At 46.1% G+C, this 26,761-nt stretch overlaps 2 protein-coding genes across 2 annotated transcripts in view; one reads left to right on the plus strand and one right to left on the minus strand.

The window, feature by feature from the left end:
• Window positions 1-199: 199 nt before the first annotated feature.
• COX5A (Cytochrome c oxidase subunit 5A) lies at window positions 200-9,200 on the minus strand. The gene is made up of 4 exons (XM_084593789.1): window positions 9,047-9,200; window positions 8,102-8,340; window positions 7,215-7,363; window positions 200-307 (listed from the first exon to the last, which is right to left on the minus strand). The coding sequence occupies exons 1-3, from the start codon at window positions 9,123-9,125 to the stop codon at window positions 7,217-7,219; spliced, it is 465 nt and encodes a 154-aa protein (XP_084449915.1). The 5' UTR covers window positions 9,126-9,200; the 3' UTR covers window positions 200-307; window positions 7,215-7,216.
• A 1,222-nt stretch (window positions 9,201-10,422) lies between these two features.
• The window catches only part of LOC146198343 (solute carrier family 12 member 2-like), a 128,950-nt gene continuing 112,611 nt past the window's right edge, over window positions 10,423-26,761 (plus strand). Inside the window, exon 1 of the mRNA XM_084593790.1 lies at window positions 10,423-10,907. Coding sequence (XP_084449916.1) covers window positions 10,533-10,907 — 375 coding nt within the window. The 5' untranslated portion in view covers window positions 10,423-10,532. The remainder of the gene's footprint in view (window positions 10,908-26,761) is intronic.

The raw sequence follows: 26,761 nt of genomic DNA on the forward strand, positions 1-26,761 counted from the left end.
CGCAACTTACCTGCTTGCACATAACACACATCTTTGTACACACTCATGCATGCATCAGTAGGGAGCGTGATAGAAAAAGGGAACCAGCCCAAACAAAGGATGTCAGCAGGGATCCATTGGGACTCTGCAGCCATCAATGCGTGCTTAATGAGCTGGCACTGTTGGGCCAGCTAAAAAGGGGAGTCACAGAGATGGGTGGTTGCCTCACCACTGCATGATTTATTTTATTTCTGCCTATAAGTGCAAACAAAACAACCTTGCAAACTATGCCATGGCAGGAGCCCTCCTTCCAGCGTGCAGTTCGAACCTGCAAAAGCAGCAACAAGTTAGTCAGTTGTAGTTAAGTTACTGAAAGGAATAAGCTAGGCTTGCCATTACTGGCAAAACATTCATACTGGTGCTCATTAACATATCCACTGAAAAAAAGAAATAAGAATGAAGTGATCAAATGACAAAAAGCTAATGGCACAGCCAGTCCTTGGAAGGGTCGTAGAATGGGTTAGTTCATAATTCGTGTTTGGACTCCGAAGACCTCTGGCGCTGTATAGTTATACACTAACACAACACACACACAAGAGATTAAAGAAAGACGTTCACACCGATGATGCGCTCACTACCAACTGGCTGTTATTTTTGATACGAAAAAGAAGAAAGCATCACAAAGAATGTAGGGTTACAATAAGAAGAAAACAGAAGACTCAGAAAGAAATTGTGAAGAAAAAATTCAGAAGGAAAAATATAATGAAAATAAAACGAAAATAATGGCAAATTGCGTCTATCTGCTTCTCATATTGTTCGAATGAAGCAGTATCACTTCCTTCCTGTTGAGCGCCACCGACGGAACACTCGTGTTTGGAAAAACAGTGAACCCTTAGGACACGGAAAGTGAAAAGTAGGACTACTACACAGCGCTGTCCATGTCTTTAGGTTGCGCCGTTTTTTTTTCAAACACTCCTCGATGTCTCTTGAAGATGCATTGTTCTGTACCTATGATGCAAAAATGCATTCTATTGCCTAGCACCACCATGAGTTACTTGCATGTAGAGCTGCTAGCAAAGTTCAACTTGCTTCTTGCTTAGGAAAGATGAGCTAGAGCACAGCACAAGCTCAGGCCAGAAAATGGGCCATTTCACCAAAGGGCTGTATCCAGCCTTCGATTATTAATGCAGGTTGAAGTACACCTTAGTAGATCTTCTAGCAACGAGAGAAAAAAAATTATAGGATGCAGATGTGCTCATTACAGAAAGTTACCCACCCCCTCTTTCCGATATTACCGAACATGTATTTATGCTTTGTTTCTTATACGATAAAAGTTCCAGCAGATGCTTTCTTTCCCAGCCTAATGACCCAGAACTTATAAAAAATTAGGAATTCTGATGCTAAAATCTTTCCAGGGAGTTTGAGGTGGAATGAGAGGAAGCTATCATTAGCGGACCCATTTTAGTTAGTGTTTCTCATGTGCAAGTAATTTTAAGACGCACATGCCCGGCTGTGCTGAACGCCACAATATGAGTTAAAAGGCATTTCTCGGTGATAAAAAGCACCAGCGAAAGATCGCTCTTGCTGGTTGTACAGTGCAAGTCTAGCAGAGTATTGTAATGCCGCTCATGGCTCATTTGCTTGAGTGCACCTACCTGCTAAAAGCACAGAGAACTGCTGGTTTGGGCTGTTACAGCTACTGGTGAGCACATGCCGACAAGTATATCACAAGGCATTTTTGCCTGGCTTTGTGTTAATCGCTTGCAACTAGACATGACGTTCCTAAAAAAACTGAGAAAAACCTTCATTTGCTTAGTCAACAGCCAGCTGTCTGTTCTAGGACTGCCTTTGTGCGCCTTCACATCGCGAAAACATCACTATGCTATGGGAAACGCCATTAGGAAGAGTGTATAGGTTAAGGAGACTTCAGGTCTTTTAACATGCACTATGCAATCAAGTGCTTTTTCTTTTCATCTCCATTAAAATGTGCCGAATTCAAGCCATCAAACTGCGCTCATTAACCCTTTAACCACCAATTTATTTTCCGAAAAACGTACCAAAATCTGCAAATTTTTTTAAGTGATCACAATTTTCTCCACGTAATTATGGTTCTGAAAATATATTACTTCGATTGTTTGCGGTTAAAATTAACACTAAAAGTTGAAAAAAAAAAAAAAACGTTCACGAGGGTGGCTTTCCTACAGTGCATGCCATACTAATGTGTAGAACGCACTGAAATATGGCATATTTATTTCATAATCACAAATTTTTTTAAGTGACCATAATTTCCCCCATGTAATTATGGTTCTGAAAATATATTACTTCGATGGTTTCTGATTAAAATTAACACTAAAAGTTAAAAAAAAAAAAAAAATTCACGAGGGTGGCTTTCCCACAGTGCATGCGCATTGCGAAATTACTCTTTTGAGCCTTCAACTAGGCGCCAAAGGCGCAAAATGCGTTTTTTTAAGTGACCATAATTTCCCCCATGTAATTATGGTTCTGAAAATATATTACTTCGATGGTTTCTGATTAAAATTAACACTAAAAGTTAAAAAAAAAAAAAAAACTTCACGAGGGTGGCTTTCCCACAGTGCATGCGCATTGCGAAATTACTCTTTTGAGCCTTCAACTAGGCGCCAAAGGCGCAAAATGCGTTTTTTATGGTCGACTAATTCCCTCTAGTGTTCAAAATCGCAACCAATGCAATTGACGGCCGTAACTCGTCTTTTGAGATGGCAGCACCGCAATATCGGGCCGGACGAGTGTAAGTCGTCATTGGCGATTTTGCCATGACGAGTACAGCTTGGGGTTGCCGGTTAAAGGGTTAAAGAATGTCACTGCTGCGGCTTTCGAGGGCGAGGAGCAAAAAGTTGGTAGCTACACGTGGAGTGGATGCAAGCTTTCTTATTTGGTTCTCAAAATTTCACAGCTATTCATGCACGAGATCACAGTTCAAAAAGCTCAGTGGACGAGCCTGCCCTCTCCTTTCTCCCATCTTTCTTATTGCTTTGCTTACCAAACCATTTTTTTCAAGCATCCCTGCAATTTGAGCAACTTTTTCAGCCACCTTCTGAGTATCGGGAGGCTACTTGCACAAAGTTGCTGCAGAAATGGTCTTGGGCTGGGCCAGGGCAATGAAGCTATCTGCATGAGCCAGGTTCTAGTCTCAAAACTAGGCCCAAGCAGTGCTCTAGAATACACCCGCAATATACAGCACCACAGTTCTTGTATTTTGTACTGTGTGCATTGCGTTTTTAATGATTTGCCAATGTGCTACACCAAGGTGGAAGCACATGTTTTCTGTGAACACCTCGATTTCTGGTTTACACAGCCACTGGTGGCCAATTTCGCTGCCAAATCAGAGTTCAAAATGAAAGAAACTGCAAGGAGTACATCTCAAAGTGGTACATGGCTGTAGTGGAGGACTGTGGATTTAATTTAGCACACAAGAAAGTTTTGCATTTTGCGCACTACTAAAATATGCAGTCGGAATTGAACTGGGAACCTTGGGATCAGCAGCCAAATGCCGAAGTTAGCGAGAGATGCATCAGGAAAAAGTGCACTGAAAAGCATACATATCCTGTTTCTCCTTACAAACAATGCACACTACATACTCTTATGAGGCTAAGGTAAAAATGTCTCCGTGGTGACTGTGGTTGGAAGAACAGGTGATAAAAGCTGCCTCCCATGAATGACCCGGGCTACAGAAGACTCTCTGAAGGACTGAATGCTTTCAGCAGCAGAAGCAGTAGTTGGGAGACAACACAGTGAAAAAGCTGATACCAGCCTCAGTTTAAACATAGAAATTATGCAACTCTGGATGGGTGACAGCATATTTCTCTATAAGTGACAAACTGCAATTTCCAGGCAGTTCAAGAGCTGATTCTACGATTTTTCAAGAGCTCTCCAAACTGTTTTTTAAAACCTGCAATAGTCTACGATTTTTCAAGAGTTTTCCAAACTGTTTTTTAAAACCTGCAATAGTTGCACAAAAAGGTACCAAGTGCCTAGTGTTGCAAATCCACACAATTTCCCTACTTAAGACACAATATATAGAACCTAGTTTTCATTTTCTTTTTTACTGTTGCACAAAGTGGTGAAAAACCAACAAAAATAGCTGCATGAAGCAATTTAGTGGCCAAACATCCCATCACTACCACCCTGAGCACACAAAGCCAGAGTGCATAAACGGCCTGTCACACAGCGCTGGTGGGAACAGTCGTCCAACAGTTGCGTTGGCACTGCATCGCTCACACGGCGGCCGTCGGCCTCCCAACCCCTATGTCACACTAGCGAGACAACCTGCGAAACCTCCCGCTAACTCAGTCTCCCATTCTCAAATCTCCTTTTGTCATTACTATTCCTTTTCTTAATCGTCATTTTTTTTTTCTGCCATGCAAAATTCTATTTTAATGATATTGCCTTATTTATCTGTTCTAATCTCATTACTGGTAAGTAGTATGGGAAGTAGTATGCTTTGGCAGTTCGCCAACAGATGGCCTGGCAATGCAGGGGGCTAGCGCTGCCTGCACCGGTCACAGCACGTGTGGGCGGGCATTTTTCTTCAGTTTTGTGAACGTTGCTTTCTCGACAAGCCAATTGTGAGCACAATGGGCAAGAAGTGTTTCGTTCCATGTTGCAAGACAGGATACAGAGGCTGTAGCGAGAAACTGTCTTTTTTTCGCGCCAAAAGATGAACGCTTGAACCCTTGGTGTCGAGCTATCCCAAGGAAGGATCACGTCCTTCAAACGAACGTAGCTGTATTGGCTAAATAACCGAGAAAAAGAAGCGGTATCAGGAAAAATATCTCGAGCAAGTTACTTCACTGATCAAACTGCTGAAGGTCTTCGAGTGACTATTTTGTACGCGTTGGAACTATCAAGGTACCTGCTAAAAGAGTGTGGTTTCAAATAAGTCTTAACCGGAAAATTTAACCAAGACGTGCTCGAACGCTTCTTCAGGGCTATCCGCCAAGCTGGAGGTCAAAATGACCATACCTCTATGCCCACATTTCTTCAATTATACAATATGCTATGAGTCTATAGTCTGATTAAGCACCCTAAATTCGGAAATTGTCAAGTTGACAATGGAATCTGAGCACGGTGCACCTGTGCTAACGTTAAATGACTTGAAACTTGCTTTTGATGACAATGCCAAGTCTGAAGGACACGTTCTGCTGCTGAAAAAGAAGCTAGATTACCTGGTTGCTGTTGAGGCTGAGGTTGACCATGTGTTTGACAAGTTGAATGAAGTACCGGCAGCTGTCAGCTGCATAATTTATTATTTAGTTGGCTTGCCGCAAGTACTTTAAGAGTACAACATGTACGAAGTGCCGTGAAGGATTATTGGAAGAAAGTGCCCTTCATCAACAGCCAGACAGCAGCCTTGTTCTGTATAAAACTAGAGGAGGCCTCATGCACCCTAAGTGAAGTATGTTTTGCTTGCTCTATGCCACTGAGATGGAACCTGAAAAGCATACGGTTCTGAGAAATGCCAATGAATTGACGCTGGACAGCATGCTTGACAACTACAAGTTTCAGTTCTTCTGCTCAGACCATAAAGAGGATGTTATGGCAGCCTTGCTACACAATTATGTAGCCATAAGAATGAGGCAATTTTGCAAACGCCAAAAAGCTGATGCAAAAAATAACACACAGAAGCTATGTGAGCTGTCCAAGCTTCAGTAGGTGAAAACTTGGCTACTGTTTTGCTCTTTAAATGGTGGAAGTCATGAATACATTGGTGTGCGTGAAATTTTCGCTGGTGTCCCTTTTTATTTAACAATCATAAATTTTTGTTCTAAAATATGTATTTACAGCCAGTTCTGTGTACATGTCAAATAAATGGCAAGTCGCATAACAACTTCGTGGTTTTTTGCTGCTTGTGTTTTTGAGGTGACCCCAATTTATGTTTTTAAATGCGTAGCTTTTTAAAAACCAGGTAAAGAAAATTGTTTTCCACCACCTTATTGTGTACCTGCAAGCCTGTGCAGTTTATCTGTAGACGTAATGCAGTGTGCACGGTCTTGCTTTCCCGTCTGGCTAAAGCAGGTGCGTCATTATCAATTTTTTTTCGCGTCCGTATCTGTTTTCATTCAGCGCCTACGTTTGAAAATTGAGCCCCTTTGCATGTAGCGCCATCTGTCGAGGACAGTGTGATGTATACACAACTTTTTGCCACCTGCGTAGTCTTCATCCGGCCACCTAGCTTGTTCTTCCACTGTGGTCACAACTTTAAATAGTCCTGAGACAAATGTATGAGGAGAAGTGGCCACCAAGGAACAGAGAACCTAAAAAGATTGTGAGTCGCTGGCATGACTGGACCACTGCTATGACCGAGAGTAATTTCATTACACGAGAGCCTGCAGTGCGACTCTAGAAATATAATGTTTAACTTTCACTGTGCGCAGAATATTTTGTTGCGTTGCTTGTTTGTGCTGCGTATCTGGTGTCGAAAATGCACATTCGGTTCACGATCGAATGCAAATAAGTTCACGATCGAATACAAATGAGTTCCCCAAGCTCATTCGATGAAGACTGTCATTTGAGCCTAATGACATTAAATTTTCTCGTGTGGCAGGTGAATAATGACATTAGATGCTAATGTTATTTGATTCGAATGACATTAAGTTTGCTTGTGTGACAAGTATTACTCTAGATTTTAGTTATCTTCACTCTAACCCTGCTATTCTGATATAAAGTTTCTAATTTTCAATGTATGAGTCTTCATCGTCATCCTTTGTGCCCGATGAGAGTGGCAAGAAGCAAGAACCTCTACTGCATCCGTCACTCTGTGACGCTGCTATTGCGATATAAAGTTGTTAATTTTTCACTGTCAGAGTTTTTGTTATTTTGTTATCATTCTTTGCACCCAACACCAGTAAGAAGAAGCCAAAACTTCTGTGTCCATGTAGTACCGCGTGATGTTAATGCATATTAAAAATTTCCAGACATTCCCAGACAACTCTCTTTCCGTCCCGGTGTAGTTCAGGTGTCCACTGCAAAGTGAGACTGATATTGCGCCTTTCCTTTCCTTAAAATCAATTCTTTCTCATGCCCTTTCCACTCCGGCACGCCTCCAGCACAGTTTCCTCGCTTCTCCTCGGATTTTTTCTCCACTTCGGAAAGCCATGGAGACGGCAGGAAGTAGAGGGATTTTTGCACCTACAGGTCTGTCTTAACAGGACATATGAGGCTTTTGCCAAAAAAGAGATACCCCCTTTGCAGCTCACCTCTATGTTTCATAGTCGAGGGGCACATAGAACTCTGGTTTGTCGAAGCCCAGCTCCTCTGGAGTGTTGATACCCAGCTCGTTCAATGTAGGGCGGATCTCTTGGAGGATATAAGGGTAGATCTCCTTCACCCTGCTGCCACATTTGTACTGCACAAAAGGGCAATAAAGTTATGGCTAAGCTGTGTAACACCTCTGATAGCTGCAATATTGCTTGAATGATGCTACAATACGACAATCGTATAACGTCAACATCCGGTGCTGATGTTTAACACTATATCTTAATGGCTAGACATATGGCAAGCAAGCATTAGCAGATTACTGATCATATAAAAAAAAATGGAAGGCAAAATTCCATGAAATATCAGTGCTGTGTCACCGTAGGCACAGAAGTAATACCTCTGCATGTTATTTCACAGTTTTACTTCCCTTGTATGACCAATAAGTAATCTGGTCATTATTGGTGGCAACACAGCTAGCTGCTGGGATATAAAGGATTAACAGGAGGCATAACATTGAGTTCTCATATGCTACTCTAAATCGGGGACTGCCATTTTGAGCACTGGGGTCACAAACATACCTTGACCAGTACAGGTCATGCAGTAGATCATGGGTAGAGTGAAGTCTGAAACAACTTTCTGAAATATGGCTGTCTAATGGCAGGGGGCCCTAAGCGTTGGTGCCGATATTTGCATTACTATGCTAACAGTAGCTAGACGTGTACGATCTTTGCAAACAGAGTTAGTACAGTGGCATTTTTCTTAGGACAGGGATTTCAAATAAAAAATGAGCCATTCTTCAGAGCAACATGGCCACACTAAGACAATCACTTGAAGCCAACAAAACCAGTTAGGCGGCATATTAGTAGCTTCAATTTCCATGTCTAACCTGAATGGCTTCGAGGAACCTAACAGCCAGGGCAAAGTCATTCAGGCGCCGGCAGGCTTTGAGTGCAGCAATGACAATTTTAGGCTCAGGCACCACGTCGAATCCCTGGAGGTCGTTCATGGCTTTGCGGATCTCCCAGCAGTCGATGTCCTTGCGGTTGAAGTACGCTTCGTAGCGTGCGTCGAATTCTTCGTCCGTCTCCTGACTGTGCTTTGACATCTGCCGTACACAGGCGACTCCTACAAATGCATGGAGTTTTCTTTAAGTGCTCGTAAATGACGGCCATGGTTTGCGACTAAACGCATTCTTTTTACCTCGAAAGTTGTGCGTGCTAGCAGGAGCGGTCAGCAGTGGCCGAATGCGATCAACGGTTTGTAATTAATAAACTTTGTAGTGCTAGCCTTTGTTAACGCAATCCAGCACTATTCAATTGCTTGTAGCCTCATAAATAGATTAATGTAACAGCCTTTGCCTCACAAGTAACTCGATAGTGACAGAGAGGTGCAGTAAAGTTTTGGAACAGAAGCGTGACAAGAGGAGCTAAGCCCTCTCTGAAGGTCATGTCTGTCTGCATGCGCCAAAAAGTTGGAGCCACAGCTGCAGCATCACATACATAGAAATACGCCAGTAATTGTTTATACGGACGTATATTTAGAATATACGAGGTATGCGAAAGCTCCAGAAATGCTCTACGCGTGCCGGCGTATTACCAGCCGGCGGTGGCTACAAATGGTGGTTAATTCGCTCGCTAGCACAAATTCCGAAATAACAGTGAACGCAGACCAAAGGAATTCTGGGCAGTATAACTTAAAAACTAAACAAGAGGCCCTGTACGCGTTCTTTCCACCGAAAAGTTCACACGCACAGAAACCACCTCGCACACCGCGATCAGGGTTAACGTCATCCAAAACACTAGCAACGAAGTTAAGACCACGACGCCCTTACCAGCTGGTAGAACTGCATTTCTGGGAATGGTAGCGGCTCGCAGGGCGTTCACGCCAGACCGGGCAAGCACACCAAACATTTTGTAAAGAATATTTCACTTCGACCTAGAGATTGCTGGTATCCTCTGCTAGGACGAGTGACGTCACGCCCAGTGTGGTGTAAAGCAAAAATTACTAGGGCTAAAAGCAATTATAAAAAATCTTTTAGAATAATTGTTAAGAACTTCAATATTTGTTGTTAAGGTTATAAAAATTACGCTGTATATAAATTGTTAACTCTAAGTGACATATATATTTCAAAACCGAAACCGAAACAGTAATGTAAAGATGTCGCTGTTATCTTTATATTATATTATATTATATTATATTATATTATATTATATTATATTATATTATATCATATTATATTATATTATATTATATTATATTATATTATATTATATTGTATTATATTATATTATATTATATTATATTATATTATATTATATTATATTATATTATATTATATTATATTATATTATATTTTTTGCCCATCGTTCTTGCCTGTGTGAATTGTGACCGCAGAAAGCGTTTAAGCACCGTGCTAAAGAGCAATCTATTACAACATTGTACACGCATACCAACGACTGAACAGAAAAAAACACCGATTACAACGGGCAAAGTAATAAGTTCATTAACAACCCAGAATTTTTAACCAACGTCCAATATCAATTAGCGTGGACACCGTTTTGTGTCATCATCATATACTTTATTTCTTCTCCTTCTACCTTGATATTTGAGCGGACAGAAGAAGAAGACAGGTACACCAGGACGTGTGAGCCCTTTTCCATGTAAGTGTAACTAAATTATTTTGATTGAGCGTCTTTTCTTTTTCTTCTTGGTAACGCCATTTGAAACATAATCACATAAAGAGCGTTCTCCACCGTTATCTGCCAACGCACCTCAACCTAACGCAACGAGGCAAGGGCATTTGACCCACGGCATCGTAAGGGTCGGTGGCTGGTGATGTATCACTGACAATCACTGTGACAAGCTGGCTTGAAGGTTAATTAAGGAGAAAACGCAGGGTGCCGCCGCGATGAATGGGCCGCTATTACGCTCTTCGAGTCTCGTTGTTCTACGATGGAGGCGTTGCGGCGACGACTGACAGCGCTGCGGGTGTCCACCTTTAAACTGAGGCACTGTTAAGGGAGAAAAACAAAAACAAAATCAACCATAGCATCTTCCTGAGTGTGACGCTTTGACAGAAAAGGAGCGAGTTTGCTTGTTTGTTTCATTAATGCCGTCACGATGGCGTCGACAAACTTGCAGCGCCCTCTGCAACCGTTCTCTACTTTTGTCGGCTGCCTTGTGGGCAGGCCTGGCTATATAACCATCGTCTGCTCCAGCGCAGCGCCAAAAACGACTTACGGCGTCGAGCGATCGCGACCCAGCCGGCGCAAGCAAACACAAAACCCCGAGTTCGTCGCGTGCTGAGGCCCGCGAAGATGGAGCGGTCCTCACTAGCTGAGAAAAACGAGGAATGGATTAAGATGGACGACCGCAAGGACAACCCGGGCAAGAAACAGTCGCGCTTCCAGGTGGCCAAGGTGGACTTTGCCGTTGACGAGAAACACTCGGACGGCGAGAGCGGCAATGAAGAGGACGACGACGATCAGGACCCCGACGTACAGCCGGACGGGCAATCGTGGAACGCTTGCACGTATGACACCCACAACGTGCGCAGCCTGCGCCACTATACGCGCGAAGCCCTTCCGAGGCTCGACCACTACCGGAACATCATGTCAGTGCACGGACACATGGAGAGACCCACGCTGGACGAACTGCACAACGCGACGCTGTCTCTGCTTCCCGACCAGAAGGTGAGTCGCGGATTCTGTCACCCGCTACACCGCGGTGGTCTTCCTACAGCATAAAGTGGCTTTCTTCCTTTTATTTTTTTTGCTGCACGCTCCGCGTAATCCGATACAGCGAGGAGCGCGCGCGCACACGGGCTCACCGCCGCAACTCGTTTCGGCCGCCGCCGCGGCCGTCGGAGCCGTTCAAAATGCCGGTGCGTGCAGCGCAAGCTTCCTGGCCCTTTCCCCGGCGTCTCCCCTTGCCGCCGGCTCATTGAGCCGCCGGCCGCAGCACTGTCTGGACCGATCAGGGGATGCGGCCATCGCGCGCGTTTTATTATCGTCCGCGATGCCACGCCGCGGGAGAGGACCCCGCCATGACATTTCAGCTCCCCATTTATTGTTTCTCCTTTCCTCGCGACGCGCAGTTTTTTCCGACCGCATATGCGCGCCGGCGAGGAGAATTCGGCGGCGCTGACTGTGGCTGCGTATCCGATCTCTTTCTCTTTCCAACCAGACCCGCGGTAAAGAGGGGATCGCGATCTCCGTTCAAGAAACGAACGAGGAAAAAGCTCTGTTTGCGAAAGGTGCAGGGATGCGCCAAAAAAGTCAGGCAACAAAAACACGACCGCAGAGTTCCTTTCCTCAAGCCGGCGGTTGCGGAGCTTCTTTCTCCGCTTATACAACGAATGTCTAAGCTCATATGGGGACACGTTTTGCGTGTACACACCACGCACGCACACAGCTGTTGCAGTTCGCTCGGTGCCGACTGGAAGCCGGCTACCCCGCATGCGCCGCCCCCTGGTCGTCGGCAGCCATGGTGGCGCGAATATTCAAGCGGGGTGCGAGGAGGCTGCAAATCTCCGCTTACGCCAGCGAGGAGGAAGAACGGGAAGATGGAGCGATATATATATATATATATATATATATATATATATATATATATATATATTTCTCGTTTTTGCTCGTGGTTATAACTGAAAGACAGGCTTTCAAAGGAGGCAGCAGGCTTGAGTGTTCTGCCTACGCTGCGGGCCGATCGGAGGGGAAACGCGCTTCGCTTTACGCTTGTTGTCGTCTGCTACCGTCGTCGTGGTTTGCTGGTGCCGTGGCTGAATGGTCGCCCCTTCTTGCCGCTTTTCTATATATATATATATATATATATATATATATATATATATTTCTTTTTGCACAGTCTTCATGTACCGAGTTTTCACACGCGCAACACCCCCTTTTTTGTAGTTTCCGCGCCTAACGATTGGGCGGCAGTTCCCTCCATTATGTCTTACTGTAACAATGCGCAAAGAAAGGAGAATGTACCAGTATTTATTCAGATGTCGAAGCAGGCCAGATCATCATCGCCGAGGCCCTAGGCCTCAAGAACAACTGAAGTAGCGTGTGGTGCGCCTTCAGTGGACACTGGCAAAAGAAGAAAAAAAAAAGTGTGTGTGTGGTGGGGGAGGGGGGGGGGGGGGGAGGCAAGTGAGCCAAAGGTAGAAGCGTGGTGGAAGCCCGGTATAGCCTAAGAACCAGTGAAGTCTGCACTTAGAGGGGGTAAATTTTTATACATTACTTTCAAAGATTAGCAACAAAATAAAAATTAAATAAACACCTGGCGGTGCCTGCCATCATCTCTTTTTAGAGGGAGTGCTTTTAGCATCCATTCATCGATCTATATATTCCTAGACTTTTATTACACGTTAAATGCTTGAAATCTGTCCATGCATTAAGTTAGTTCTGCAAAAAGAGCGAAACTGGGCGGAGGGCGGCAATGGATCCGTGCGAAATTCGACAACACTAGGGTGGTGTATAAGGTTCAGTGTACGTTTAGAGGACAACTTTGGCAATTTTTTCATGTTCACAGATAGAAACGAAAATTTAAGCCTGTATTCTGCATGGTAATCATATTCTACACGGTGTCATATATGTCTCACCTCAGTGGGCTGTAGTTTTCCCGATATTGATTTTTTTTTTAGATCAGCCCCTTATGACTCAAGCCATGTATAATCGAGCTATTTCTACCGGCCAACCTATGCTGCTGACGTGATGGGCTGGTCGTGCGCAGAGCTCTTATTTCCAATTGCGAAACTTCACATACGGCCCGTTTATGTTGAAACAATAACCAAAAAAAAGAAAAAAAAAAGGAAGAAACGGTGGTTCTGATTAGTCAAAATTATGGTTTTTGCGGATATTCATTAAAGTAAACGGTGTCTAAATTGCAAGCTTCCAGATTGTTGATAAATGCACAACCGCCTGGCAAATAAAACGAGTTGAAGAGATGCAGTAGCGAAAATTAATAGGCGTAGGAGCCGTAGCGATAATCAAGACGGTAAAGAAAATATAAAAGAAGGGATTTTCAAAAGCCAATAGCAGGTAGCTTTTATTGGCCGCTTCTAGACGACATAACGATCCATAAGCACTAAATAAAATGCGCTTTAGAACTATTCACTTTTTGAGGCGGAGTTTCCTTGCTGATCAAAAAGCTCTGGGTCCGGCGCGCGGAGATTCGTTAGCGATTTCGCGGTATTTGAGCGTAAAGTATGTAAATTGGACTATAGGAAAGAAAACGTGCTCGCACGGCTGTAATTTTGTCATGGGTTGGTTCCATGCTGTGCGGGGTCCCATGCAGGGACCCGCACAGCTTGGTGAGAACCAACCCGTCACAGTTGATGCCACACCAAATAGCTTTTGCGGTTTCAGTTTCAGGTTTGCATTTTTTTTTTGCTTTTTAAAAGTTATTTCCTGCTTTTTTAGTTTAGTATTGCACGCATCATAGGATAGGCCTTAGAAATAGAAAGCAGTCGTTAACTCGAAAAAGTTTAAAAATAAAAACAAAAATTCCCCGAGTTTCCCTTACAGAACCACGTGTGGTTGACATTAATTCATTCTCCACTGCGGCGTCCCTCGTATCCCGCATTCAGAATCGGGACGTTAAACTGGTTAAAACCCTCGTAATAGAGAACTGGATTTGGTGTGGCGCATATACAAATTGCACATTGTACGGAAGGTAACTAATAAGGGTATAAGATGTGCAGTGGATTTTGCTGTTATCATTTAAAGAGAACAAAAACGAAAGAGGCCACGCTTACGAAGATTCCGTGTGCCGTGAGAAGCACCTCTGCTTAAACATAATTATTGTGGAGAATGTCCACTAATTCATATTACTCGATTTTCTGGTCCGGTACATCTTGGAATTTTGCGTATGTTTCTAAACAAAGTAACGAGATGAAACTTGGCGGCGTCAATTTCTTCTTAGCAGACAACGACGTCTCTAATTCTCTTGCGTAATTAGTATTGCACAACTCGCTTTTCTCTTAACCGACGCGCCTGCCAGAACGACTGCATGCGAAGCGACTGTGTCAGGTCATTTCTTTCAGGAATGTGACTGACGAGCTTTATACGCGGTGATGTGGGGAATCAAATCCGGAAGCTTTACAATGAGGCACTGAGAATAAATGCGGTACCTCACTATAGTGAATACAGTGAATAGTAAAGCAGATATTCACCACTTGTCGTTGGTTTGCCCGGTACTGAAGCCGATGAGAATTCGGCATCTGACAGCAGTGGGTCTCTCGCCAAACAACCAGTCATCTTATATTGCTTGGAGGCAGGGGCCTGGTCATCGTTCCCTCTTGGACTTTATTAGAACGGCCAACCTTTATGTATCATTTAATACGCCCCCCCCCTATTTTTTTTTTTTTTTAAGATCAGCCCCTCATGACTCAAGCCATGTATAATCGAGCTATTTCTACCGGCCAACCTGTGCTGCTGACGTGATCGGTTGGTGGGGCGCAGAGCTCTTATTGCCAATTGCGAAACTTCACATACGGCCCGTTTATGTTGAAACAATAACAAAAAAATGAAACGGGGGTTATGATTGGTCAAAATTATGGTTTTTGCGGATATACATTAAAGTAAGCGGTGTCTAAATTGCAAGCTTTCAGATTGTTGATAAATGCCCAGCCACCTGGCAAATAAAACGAGTTTATGCCCTGAGGCAATAATAGACGTTTTAAAACAATGCGGTCCCTTCCTATTCATAGAGATCAATAAAAAATACAAAAAATTAACAATGCGTAGGATGTTTTCAAAAAGACATGGTCCGGATAATTGTTACTGGCCGCTATTATACAGGTATAGGCCCCATGAATGTTGCAACTTGCGGGTAAACAGCGGCTGTTTACTTCGCTAAAACATACTGAGCCATATCGGCTCGATACACAAGAGGAATATATAAGGCACCATAAGCGTTCGATCCGGCTCACCAAAACAGGTGCTTTAGACGAACCGTGCTATTTCGATTCCTGCCATTCTGCGAGACGCAACAAGTGCGCTAGGGTTAAGCAACACTCGTGCGACATATTTTTTTTCACCCGTTCTGAATAAACATACATTCACTCACTCTTTTTCCCGGAAAAATAACAGGCGCTTGCCTACAGTTAAAAAAAAACAGTAAAAAGAAACGAACTCAAAATAATTTCAGAGCAGGATTTCGGCGTTCCCGCCGCAGTGGCTCAGTGGCTACGGCGCGCGTGTGTGTGTGTGTGTGTGTGTTTACAGGGTTTAACGCGCCAAAGCGACTCAGGCTATGGGGGACGCCGCAAGTGGAGTACTCCAGAAATTAATTACGTCATTACGTTTCGTCTGGTATTGAATTTTCAGCGGTGCGCGGTTTTAAAGGTGCTATATACCTTTAAATGCCGCAGTGTGTCCTGAGGCGTGGCTCTGTGTTTGGTTTGTGGTCATCGCAGCCGCGCCGCTCGCGGAGAGGAGGACAACCGGCGCGGAGGGAAAAGGATGTGGCTTTGAGAGAAATAAAGTAAAGTAAATATGGCCCCCACTACACCCAGACTGGACTTCGATCCCGCTGCAAGAGAGCGTTATATGTCGCCGCGACCGATCACCCCCATGCTTAATTCCACTACTCTCTCGCTGCGCATTGCGTGTCGTAGTCTTCATCCCTTCCATTCGTGCACAATGGATCCAAACGCACCGATATCGCATTACCCGCTTAAGGTGCGTTAATCTGTTACAAAATTTTATAGAGCACTGCCACTAAGGCCCCCAGTCAATTTCTCCGAGTTTTGCCTGAAGCTCGACCTTAGATTACATAGCCTCGAACCGAAAGCGAAATATCTAGGGATGGAAAGAGCGCACCACCTATCTCACTGTGAGGAAAGGGTTAAAGAAGAGAATGAACGAACGGTGGCGGAGAGAAAGCGGCTGTAGAGGAAGTTGCTGGAATAATTTCGACACCACTTTGTGATCTTTACCGTGCGCTCACATCGAAGTGCTTGAGGAAGACTACTTCACCAAACCCTTGTTTCGACGTGTCTGCGATTATTATAATCCCACAACCGCCAACTGAAATGCGCATCGTGTGTCAAAAAACCTATATGACCCCATTTTATAACGCGATAGCGTTAAGGATTCCGTGTCGCCGAAATGCCGGCATCGTCGCCGTCGGCGTTTACGGCCGTGAGCGAAAAGTCAGGATGGAAGCAAAGGGCAAACGCATTTCAGGAGCATGTCAAAGAATAGTCTGACTGGCGCCGAAATTCCCAGGAAAATTCCTGTAATCAGAGGAGTTTAATTGAGCTGAAAAGAAACTTACATCGATGTACGATTCGAACCCAGGACTTTCGGTTTGCGAAACGGGCTCGCTTCGCATAGGCCACGAAAGCTTGTTAGTTTGAGGTAAGTATTATATATACCTATATATACTAGATATATGTGCACCTCTATGTAGTGAGTACCACGTGGTCTTTGACTTGGTGAGTTGTCTTACAGGCACGTACTTATGCGTGCATTAGTAATTACTATTATGCAAACAAGAAATTGTCATTACGCGAGAAAAGCAAACACGGATCACATTGTGAGGGACGCTATGATCCATTCACTTTACCCTGCTCAAAACCAGCAAAGCCCGCCGCTTGGCCACCCATAGATGCTGGAATTAAAGTTTAAATTGCTTTTGACTTCCCGTTGCTCTTGGAGGCTTAGGGGGTGTAATAGTGCGGAGCGAAAAAACAAAGTGAAAGAAGAGAAGGAGTGGCAAGTCGTTGTGTGAAGTAGAAATGTGTCTCTCTATATGAGTGTTCAGTACGCTGTGCGAACTGAGCCAGCTATAGCTATCGTCTTCTACTTTCGCACTTACTTGGTCCGTGCTCTTTTTACAAGCAACCCACCGAGGAAAACCGAGTACTAGGCTGGGGATAGTCTGCAAACATTTGGAGATGCTAGAGCGGGTAGCAGGCTACTGCAAAAATGACTCGCAACTGCCCGAGATCAATTAGAGTGCTTTACAGTGAGGCCACGGGGCAGTGTATTCATTTATTTCTGCGATGTTTAAATCACCGCATCGGCTCATGTGCCGTATTGACGGACGCGTAAAAGATTTCAACAAAAAGAGATATATGATCTGTATATGATATGTTATTTCTTATTTGTTATTATTTTGGTGGTCTTATTATACTATATGTATATGATATGTGTGCTCTCCGGGTTGCGTGCACATTGAAAACGAAAATCACCGTGTAAAACCGTCCCCTCCTTTTTTTCTTCTTTTTTTTTTCTTTTCGAAAAGCCGCAGCACGATACCGTATCACAGCCGTAAAATATGTTCGCTACGTTATCGCTTGTATGTAGGCGTTGAACGCCGGTGGACACGGTAGTGCGGTGTACGGCCGCCCCCCCGTCCCTCAGTCGTGCCTAGCCGGCCGTGCAGTGCATGGAAAGCAGGGCGCGCCTCTGGGCCACTGGGCGGCCGCATTGAGGGCGTCTCGACTACTACGCGTCGTCGGATCGGGCGACTCGTCTGCGCCGTCGTGGACAGTTTGCTCTTCAACTTCGGATGACGATTAACTAAACGTGCCTGAGGGTCGCGCGGTTAATAAAGAGTGCAACAGCTAGGTTGTGCGCGAGTAACCTCGTCTCTGGAGCGCGGCCTCAACTCAGGCGGCAGGCTCCCTCGACTTTCGCAGCGCTGCACGAGACGGCGGCAATATAAAGCGGAGGCGCCTCGCGGTGCCTGGTATGCGCCGTCTCTTCCCTCGCCTCATCTTCCTCCTCCTCCCCGCCGGCATCTTCAACCTCTCCCCCCCTCCCCTTTCGCCGTAGCTGTCCTCCGCCGCAGCGTTTTCTGGGGCTGGGCGCGACTTCGCCCGGGTCACTGTTTGTTTTGTCTAGCAGCCACACCAAAAGAGGTGCGCCGCGCCTGCAGCGTCTCCGCCGACCGACTGCGCACGTGACACGAGCTGGAACGACTGGCCTTCCTGTTTTCCTGCCTAGTTCTTCCTTTATTTATCTCCGTTCTTACCCTTTCGGCATCACCGGCGCTCCTTCGCGGCTCTCTCCTATCCGTGGGGCGCAAATGGGACCGATTCCGAAAAATTTCGACGGGCAGTTCGTTTTGCTTTATTATCCTACTCCACCTGATTTTATATCGGCTCAAGCGCCATGACGCGAACGGGCTGTTGCTGCACCTTGCTCTCGGCTATGGCCTTCGAGGTACTGCTATTTCAAGTGGGACCTGCATAATGGGGACCAGTTTTCCAATGCGTCTGCCTAGCTTTCCCGCATGCCACCTCGTTCAACGTAGGGCCGAGCTTCGCAGGATCTTGATGCGAGCCCTGTCTAATGAACAGACAACAGAATCGCGGCATCGCCAGCCATCGGCTTGGTTTCCAAAATGGCGTGTCTTAAATTTCGCGCAGTTTGAATGCTAGGTCAATGATCTGAGAGATAGTGGCGACGTGGGGCATTTTTTTCCAGAAGCCTTAGCGAAATGCAAAATAGATCGGCGATATGGGGAGCAGATGGCAAGAAATGTAGATGAGTCTGATCGGAGTAGGCTCCCCTCACCACTCAAGTATCGCGGGTGAGCAGAGGAAATAGCCGTTTCCTTCCTGTGCCATGCATTCACCTGTCCTTGTGCTTGTTACCCCTCAGTGGCGGCCCAGCGACGGTCTTTTGGTGCTGAGTATAAGGTTGCGAGTTCGACTCCCGTTCTCGCTTTGATTGGAACAAAGTTTCAATCTTGAATGCGGCATCAGCCCAACAACATCCCTTGTTGTGCAGAAATATGCATGTACGACTTTTTGAAAATCCGCCAGCGTCACATAACTTCTTTTTTGTAGCTGTGGTGGACACCCGCCATTGTAAGCATTCTTAGTTCTGTATTCATTTCTTTATTCCCAACGCGAAGGGAGCCATTTGCTACAAAGATCAGGAATTGTGTGATGTCGTCCAAATAGCTCGGAGTGAGCCGATATTCAGACGAGCCTCCCGAGAAGAAATCTGCGGCTATATTGATTGCTACAGCGAAATTGTACCATGCGAGAAAAAATTGCTTTCATAAACAACTTTCCGTTGAGAAACGCGCTCGTCCTCTCTGTGTAATATTAGAGAAATCCTATGCTTCAGGCTTTATTTTTCTCTTCATTTATTTCGGGACTCTCAGGTTAACTTAACTAGCAGTGCTGTGTTCGGTGGGGGACAAAGTAAATGTGATTGATGATATGCACACGCAAACAAGAAAACGAAAATAACTCTTAAGATCGGCCATCGCACTTTCGTAGAGATCATTATTTACGCGTTTCATCTCGCTCAAAGTACACACACATAAACTCTTTCTCTCTCTCATTCACTCGCTCAGCAGCCCAATAATACGCACCGCCCTACATGCAGGCGCTTCGGAATAAGTAGACTGACACACTTTTTTTAAAAGCTGCTGACATTTCGACTGGGGAGATTTTAAAGAGGACCGAGTACACAAGCTTCATAACACCAACGGATAGCTTTTGAAGAAATAGTTCTGTTTAAAGAAGCAAATTCGTGTAAAGGTTGCCTCAGCCGACATTAGGAGGACGTGGGCTTGGATGCGCTGAACGGATAATGGATGGTCTATTAGGGTGACCAGGTTTTCCTAGGGTAGGAGAAGGTAACTGTGGGAGGCAGAGTCTAAAGTATAATTGTGGACAGATGGTCAGGAAATTTTAGACAACATAGGGTCGCAGCTGAGTCAAGACAGAAAGTAGGGATCAGTGGATTAACTGGGGCTTCTGTTGCTTGCGATGATGAGCTATGCTCCTCTCATCTTGCTGCTTTTGTTTCTACAGTTATATTGGCGCTTCATTTAGTCAACTCTAGTAGGCCCCTGTGTGCACGGCATGCATCGCTTGTTCGTTCGTTCACCCGCACTGCTACTTTCACCGTGGAAAGCGCTAGCAGTCGCAAGTTTTTACTACTTGACATACCCGCGCAGTGGCGTGTGGCCTCCATCGTGCTTCCATTTGAGGTAGTAGGGGCTGTAGTAGTAAACCCTCTCTGTGGTCGCTGATGTTCGCCCGCCAGGCCGCTTTCTAGGAAGCGGAGCGGCAGCGGCACTCCGTGGGAGGGCGGGGCGTTTCTTCCTCCTCCTCTGCAGGTGCGTATATATACGTACAACGCGCGCTCTCCGGACGGGGGTCCCCGTTGCGCGGGGCACCGAGGTTGTCGCTCTTCTTGCTGCTTGCCTCGCCCCGTCTGACATTTGCTAAAGGTGAAAAGACGCTGACCTTGAATATTGAGGGCGCCTTCCATCTCCTTTTCTTTTCATGCGCCAATGCTCTTTCTACTATACCGCAAGGGGTGCGTCCGCTTCTCGTGGAACCCTTGCCTTATCTTGCCTTGTCCTCCCTCGCTGCTCATTCATTTCCCTTTTTTTCTTTGTGTGTGTGTGTGGGAGGGGGGGGGGGGTATTTCAAGTGCGCCGGACCTTTGTGCGAAGAGAAGAGAGAAAGGACATCACTTCGTCCCGTGGCGGAACGTAATGCACGGCTTGCGTGCTAAGATTTGTCGCCCTTTTTACATTGTCTTCCTCCCTCTCTTCCACCCTTTTTCTTGTTCCTCTAATTTCACGCATTTTCACGCGCCTCACGAACCACGTTTGTGGCACGGCGCAGCTAGTTTTATTGGGAAGCGACGGAGGTAGAGAGCGCGTACAAAAAGAAAAGTGATTTGGAGGGGGTGATCGCGAAAGACACGACAGCGACTGTGATTCGCAGTGTCGAATCACCTTTGGCACTGCGCGGCACAGGTCGGAAGACCCACGCAGTCCCCCCCCCCCCCCCCCCCCCCCCCTTTTTCTCTCTCGTCCGTTTTCTTTGATGGGGCTTTCCCTTGGCGAAGCTACCTGCGAAAGCGTAGTACTGGGAGGTACTAACATATACCTGAAGCGCGAGTTGGGATCATTGTTCTTGGCCGGCCCAGTCAGCTAGTTCATTACAGGCTCTGGCGACTCATTGCTCACTGCGCGTGCTCGCACGTTTCACCCGTCTCGTGATCCGCCGCTGTGGTCGTTGATGATGGGCGACACGCCGTAATCGTCTTTAAACTACAGGCTTCAAAGGAACAAAAACCTTGGTCTGTTCTTTGGGCTTGTTCGTTTAAAGTCGGCACGTCAGAAGCCGCCGGTGGGCAGGCATTGTTTAGTACCTGCTAGGAAAGTGTTCGGAGATTAGGTGGTTGCTGCTGTCGCGGGGCGACAGACTGTCTAGTAGTAGTAGTTCAAGGACATTCTGCAGACGGCGAGAGGAGAGAGGCAGCCAACGTTTTCGGGTGAACTGCGGGAAACGTTTGTTGTCTTGCTCCAGCACCGCGTGGGAGCTGGATAATGATTGTTGTAATTCACGTAGCGCGCTTTCGGTACAGTGGCCCTAACATCTCAGTTTATTAGCCTTGGGTTGTGCTCAGTTTATATTCCTGGAAGTGCCAACAAAGGTGATTTTGGGATCTCTCGCTGTGAGTCAAGATGTGGACGTACGAAGTAAATTTTTTCTCATTATTTTTCTTGTGCATCGAAGCTGAGCAATTTTACAATAGTGTCTCCTCAGGCTTCCAGAATTAATTAGGTGGAAGGTTTGTTGTGTAATAATGTAGCAGTTACACGAGTAATCACTCCATTATTACAAATACTTTGTGGGATTGACAAGTGGGCCCAGAACACGGCTGCACCAGAGCAGCAAGCAGCGGCGAGCACCTGCGCAGCACAGGTGGGACAGATAAGGTGACGGAACATTTGCACCACTGGCTGACGGCGCTGCTCTCAAGCTAAGATGACGACCGTGGGAAACTGTGATCAGCCTGCTGCAATAACAAGTTTCCTAGATTGTACGATTGATTCGCATTGCTTCAATGAGAGTGAGCGCCTATAACCTATAGAGGCAGACTAGGCCTCGCGAAATCATTGAATTACACTGAAAGCTAAAAGGGCTTGCGATGGTTCGTCTTCGACTTTGGCTTAAACGATGTATTAAATCTTTTTCATTTTGATAAATCATTCTATCACATCCATTCACTGAGGCTGCTCAGGCTGACTACGGAGAACATCTCTGAGAACTTCTGGCAAAGACAGAGAGCCAACTTCTTTCGGGCAGATGAACGGCGTGCCATGTTTAGGACAATATGCTCGTGGAGTCCTTGCTTTTATTTTTATGCAGTATCACTTCAGTGCGAGCACATATCGTGAAACATATTGCCTGCTGTGGAAGTTCATTTCGTTTCGTTTCTGTAGAGGACCTCTCGAGCGCTTCGATACAAACTTGTTCACGTCTGTGCGTTGCGACGCGAACTCGAGGCGTTTCCTCGGAGGCGCGTGGACGCGCGCTTCCGTTCCTGCATTCACTGGCCGGTAATCCAATTTCTAGGCGCGAAACGGGACAATAGCAAATTACCAGGGAGGTCCGATGTGTAAGCGTACCCTTTACACACGGGTTAATTCGACCTCCTTTGCTGATTTTTTCTTTCTTTTTTTAACGCGATAGGCCTCGTTTGCCGAAAATCCGGCGTCGGTGGCCTTCCGCCGGCGTTTGCGCATGTGCATGGTGCTGTCAGGCGGTAGCTGGCAGCTGACATGACCGAGCACGAAATGACTTAGTGCTGCCTGACATTATACGTTTGGCAGGAGCTTCCAACTCGGGTCTCTCGGGTGACGTCAGAATCAGCCTTCCAGGACCCATGCATTCACGTTACCCCTACGCGCAGACGCGTAGAATATCTGAGAAATGTTACACTTTCAATGAAGTTGTCCCTGGCCGATCGTACATTTTATTCGGCGTGCCTAAATGATGATGATGATTTTTATTTGCACTGGTTACAGTGACGGAGTCCACAACCCAAACACACTTCGTGCCGCGCGACCGGCATGGTCCGGCGCTGTCCGCACCGTTCGCGAGGTCTTCGTTGCTCATTGGTTCGGCATTAAAAGGGATCGATTCGGAGTATTCGCAACATTCGTGTTTCCGAGTCTATATATCTTCATGTTCGTATTGTATAGGGTTATTCCATTTCTATGTGACTTTATTCATTACTTTCACTCCTACCAGGTGTCGTGACATGAAAGGGCAATGAAAATATATGCAATGACACAATTTTGGAAATGAGCGAAGAATCATCATATATTTATTGTAGCCACATTGAAGTCACGTAAAGACTCTAATTACAAGTGGAAACATTACATGAGAGGCACATTTCGCAAGATGTGGGCTTGGGTGGACTCGCCCAGATGTCTCTTCTATTATGGACATGCGATTACGAAGCAAACATATACACAACCAATCTGGCAAAGAAAATGTTAAGGGTGAGGAGGTAACACGAAATTTCTTTCTGAGATGGACGTAATTGGTTTTCGAGTGAGCTGCTAACATTAAATTTAAAATGTTCCACTCCGCGGTGATTGCTGGGGATATTTATAGGATCGGGCGATTCTATACAGATATATTTTTTCTTTATTGACGGGCTCCTGCATGACGTGCTGAGTACACGAAGAAGGCAGCTTCTGTTGTTCATCGCCGATGATCTGACTCAGCGTGCATCGTCTTCCATCGACGGTGATGCGGTGTCGATGAGGAGCAGACAGCAGCCGTCGCTCGCGTATCCGTTCCTGCCTGCGCGTAATGAATATTGTTCGCGAATCTCATTGATAGACATGCGGAGAGAGACGACCTTATGACGGCGTTTGTTAACACCTGCCTCGTGGTCTGTCGCAGGCCATTGTCAGCGTGTGTTTGACAATTGATCGTTACTTACAGCTGATCGCTACACGTGCCTGGATATACGCTATACCGAAGCACGACAGCGTACTTGAGCTTCCTGCATGCGTGTCTACATACACGGTCGTCCGGCCACGTGTCGTACGCGTGAAGTGCGCGGCATATACACTTATATAGCCGGCATTTTTCGGTTACCTGAATCCTTTGAAATCACGCCACCAGACCTACTGCGGCGCAAAATGCGTCATTCGACTTTTTATTTGTGTTTTCTTCCCCTAATGCTTGCTTCTTTGCAAAGATTTCACTTCCTTCATTTATGCACTTTCTGACAGCTCGAGAATCGCAGCTGGAGTTTTTCTGGACGCATTAGTGACGATGCGAGAACTCCCGTATTCTAATGGCAAAGTGAATTAGGCGGTGCCTACGGCGACTCATAAAAAAGTAGAGAGAAATCCCAGGCTGTAGAAATTAGTCTGAATCTGCATACATTGCAATTATAGTTTCCCTCCTCCTGCTTTCATTTCCTCTTCTTACTCTCCTAGAGTATCTGCTCAAGTCCATCGAGTAAACTTTTTAGTCTTCCTTTAAAAGCGGTAGTGTTAAAATCTGCCGTTGGCTCTTGTCCGAATCTGCTGGCTTTGTGGACGAAAACCCTCTGGCATGGCGCTGGCAGGCGGTAGCTGCTTGCTAGCTGATGGCTGAGCACTAAGTGGACGTAGGGTTTCCTGACATAATGTTGGCAGGACCTGCCAACTCAACCCTCAGCTTTCATATGGGAGAGTGATATCAGAATCAGCCAGTCAAAACCCTTTGCATTCACCTTATCCCTAAGCAACGCGGGCATGTTCATACGACTTGGTTACAGCGGGATTTTATATGTGGGCTGGCTGCATACGCTATCGCATCATAGCTTTGAATGCGGAGATTAGGTGTCCCCCGTATTCCCCCGTATTTATTTTTTTTTTTTTGTATAGAACCTAGTATTACTATCGCCATTCTAACACGCGCAAAAGGTTCACTTACCGAGTCTGCACGAACGATCGAGGGAATGTACCAATACCTGTGCTCTATAGCAGCTAACGGCAATAGAGATGCACGGGCTTTCGGTCTTGGCAGATCGATCGGCTTCAAACGCGTCTCTACAGCCCGAGTGGAGGGTGAGTCAGCACAGCGCGCCGTACTCTAATCGGAAATTCACCAGACAAACGGCATCGAGCGAGCTGGAACAGAACCGCCCCTGTTCAGGGGAAGATCGCGTGGGAGCCGTATAGGAAGCAACCAGGCCGCGTAGAGGACGCGTCCCGCCCGAGGCGCTTGTTTAGGTCAGTTCTACGACGACGCGCTGAAAACAGGAAAGCAGAAAGCCGCACGCATTGCGTTTCTTACCCACCATAGGGCGGAATGTGGAGTGGGCGCGTTCCAGAGATAAAATTCAACAGCGCAACTGAAAACACGGCACGCAGTACGGGCGCACGGTCGCAGTAAGAAGAAACTGCACCATGCATGCGGCGCAAGAGAAAAAATAAAAATAAACAGCTATAACGGTCAACCGATAAGGCAGGCATCCGCGATGGCTTAATAACGGTAATGACATCACTGTTCGTCCGCATAATGTCGCATAAAATCACCATCTCATCGGCATCATAATGCATAAGCGTAGTCGTGTCGTCGATGCAACCGTTGCCTGTAACGCACACCCAGTGGCTCAGCAACGTGCTGTAGCGAGCGCGTTCCTTCGCTCTCAAGCCCCCTCTTCCGCACAACACTTTTGTTTCTCCTCTCCGTGTTTGGCAAAGAAAACAGCTGTCGCGGTCTCGCCGTCGGCCGCATTGTTTGAGGCCTGACCATGGGCTCGGTCAGCCGCGGGAGCATCTGGCTCGGAGACTGCTGGTTGCCCAAGCGCACTTCTGTTGCTGATGCTGCGCGCGTTCCCACAACGGTGACGTCACCGCGCTCCTGATGCAACGCAGCAGCTGCCACTGCCTTCTCTTTCTTTCACCTTTTCTTTCTTCGTTTTTCTCTCAAGCTTCTCGCTGCTTTCATTCTTCTGGGCTCGAGAGATATAGAGCGAAGAAACCGTACTCGTGGGAAAACAAGCTTTTACGCAGGCGAGGGAAGGTAAATCACGATAGCGCACGTGAGAAACGGTAGTCAACATTTCCCCCTCCTCCGCATTCTGCTTAGTTTTACATCTCGTCACTGCCCTTGCTCGTTGTTCGGGGCGTTTATCTGGAAAGTGCAGGGGCACCGTGCATGAATAGCAAAACAAACATTACCGCCTTGCCTCAAGCAAACTACTGAATATTGTTCTATAGTGTATATATTTCTTTTTATTTTTACCTACCCTTTCCATTCTCCCTTCGCTCACCTCTTTGATTTCATCTACCCCTTCCTCGCTGTCCCTTTATTTCCGCCGCCCCAGTTCAGGTGCTTCAGATATCAGATACCAGATACCGGGGCTGGCAAACATCTTTTCCTTTCTTTTGTATATAAATAAAATAATCACTACCACCACTAGCACCACATTACCGCCGTCGCCATATATTAGAGTTGTATTCCAGGGGTCACTTCCTTCCCCCGCACTGTATCAGTAGTACAGTCCTGCTTCTCTATACACGCTGGCAGAACTCATCTTACGTAACTTCCGTAAGATGTACCGCTAAGGAAAATATATGGACAGATTTGGATCTTTTTCAGCACATTAGAGAGTTTTAGCATAGCGTCCACATGTACAGCCTGCGTCAGCCTTGCTTAGAGCGCTCGAACACTGTGTACCAGTCTACAAAAACTGAAATTAGGTCAGCCCCTGATTTCTGGGCAAAGTGGTCCTATCTGCCTTGCTTGCGG

This window comes from Amblyomma maculatum, chromosome 2 (assembly GCF_055883805.1).
Source record: "Amblyomma maculatum isolate TAMU_Amacu chromosome 2, ASM5588380v1, whole genome shotgun sequence".
NCBI lineage: Eukaryota > Metazoa > Arthropoda > Arachnida > Ixodida > Ixodidae > Amblyomma > Amblyomma maculatum.

Bases quoted from the DNA above. Each gene is read 5' to 3' on its own strand.
- COX5A (XM_084593789.1), bottom strand. From the start codon at position 9,125: ATGTTTGGTGTGCTTGCCCGGTCTGGCGTGAACGCCCTGCGAGCCGCT. The intron at 8,341-9,046 runs GTAAGGGCGTCG...ATGCATTTGTAG, and splicing joins AAATGCAGTTCTACCAGCTG to GAGTCGCCTGTGTACGGCAG. The intron at 7,364-8,101 runs GTTAGACATGGA...CCTTTTGTGCAG, and splicing joins GGTTCCTCGAAGCCATTCAG to TACAAATGTGGCAGCAGGGT.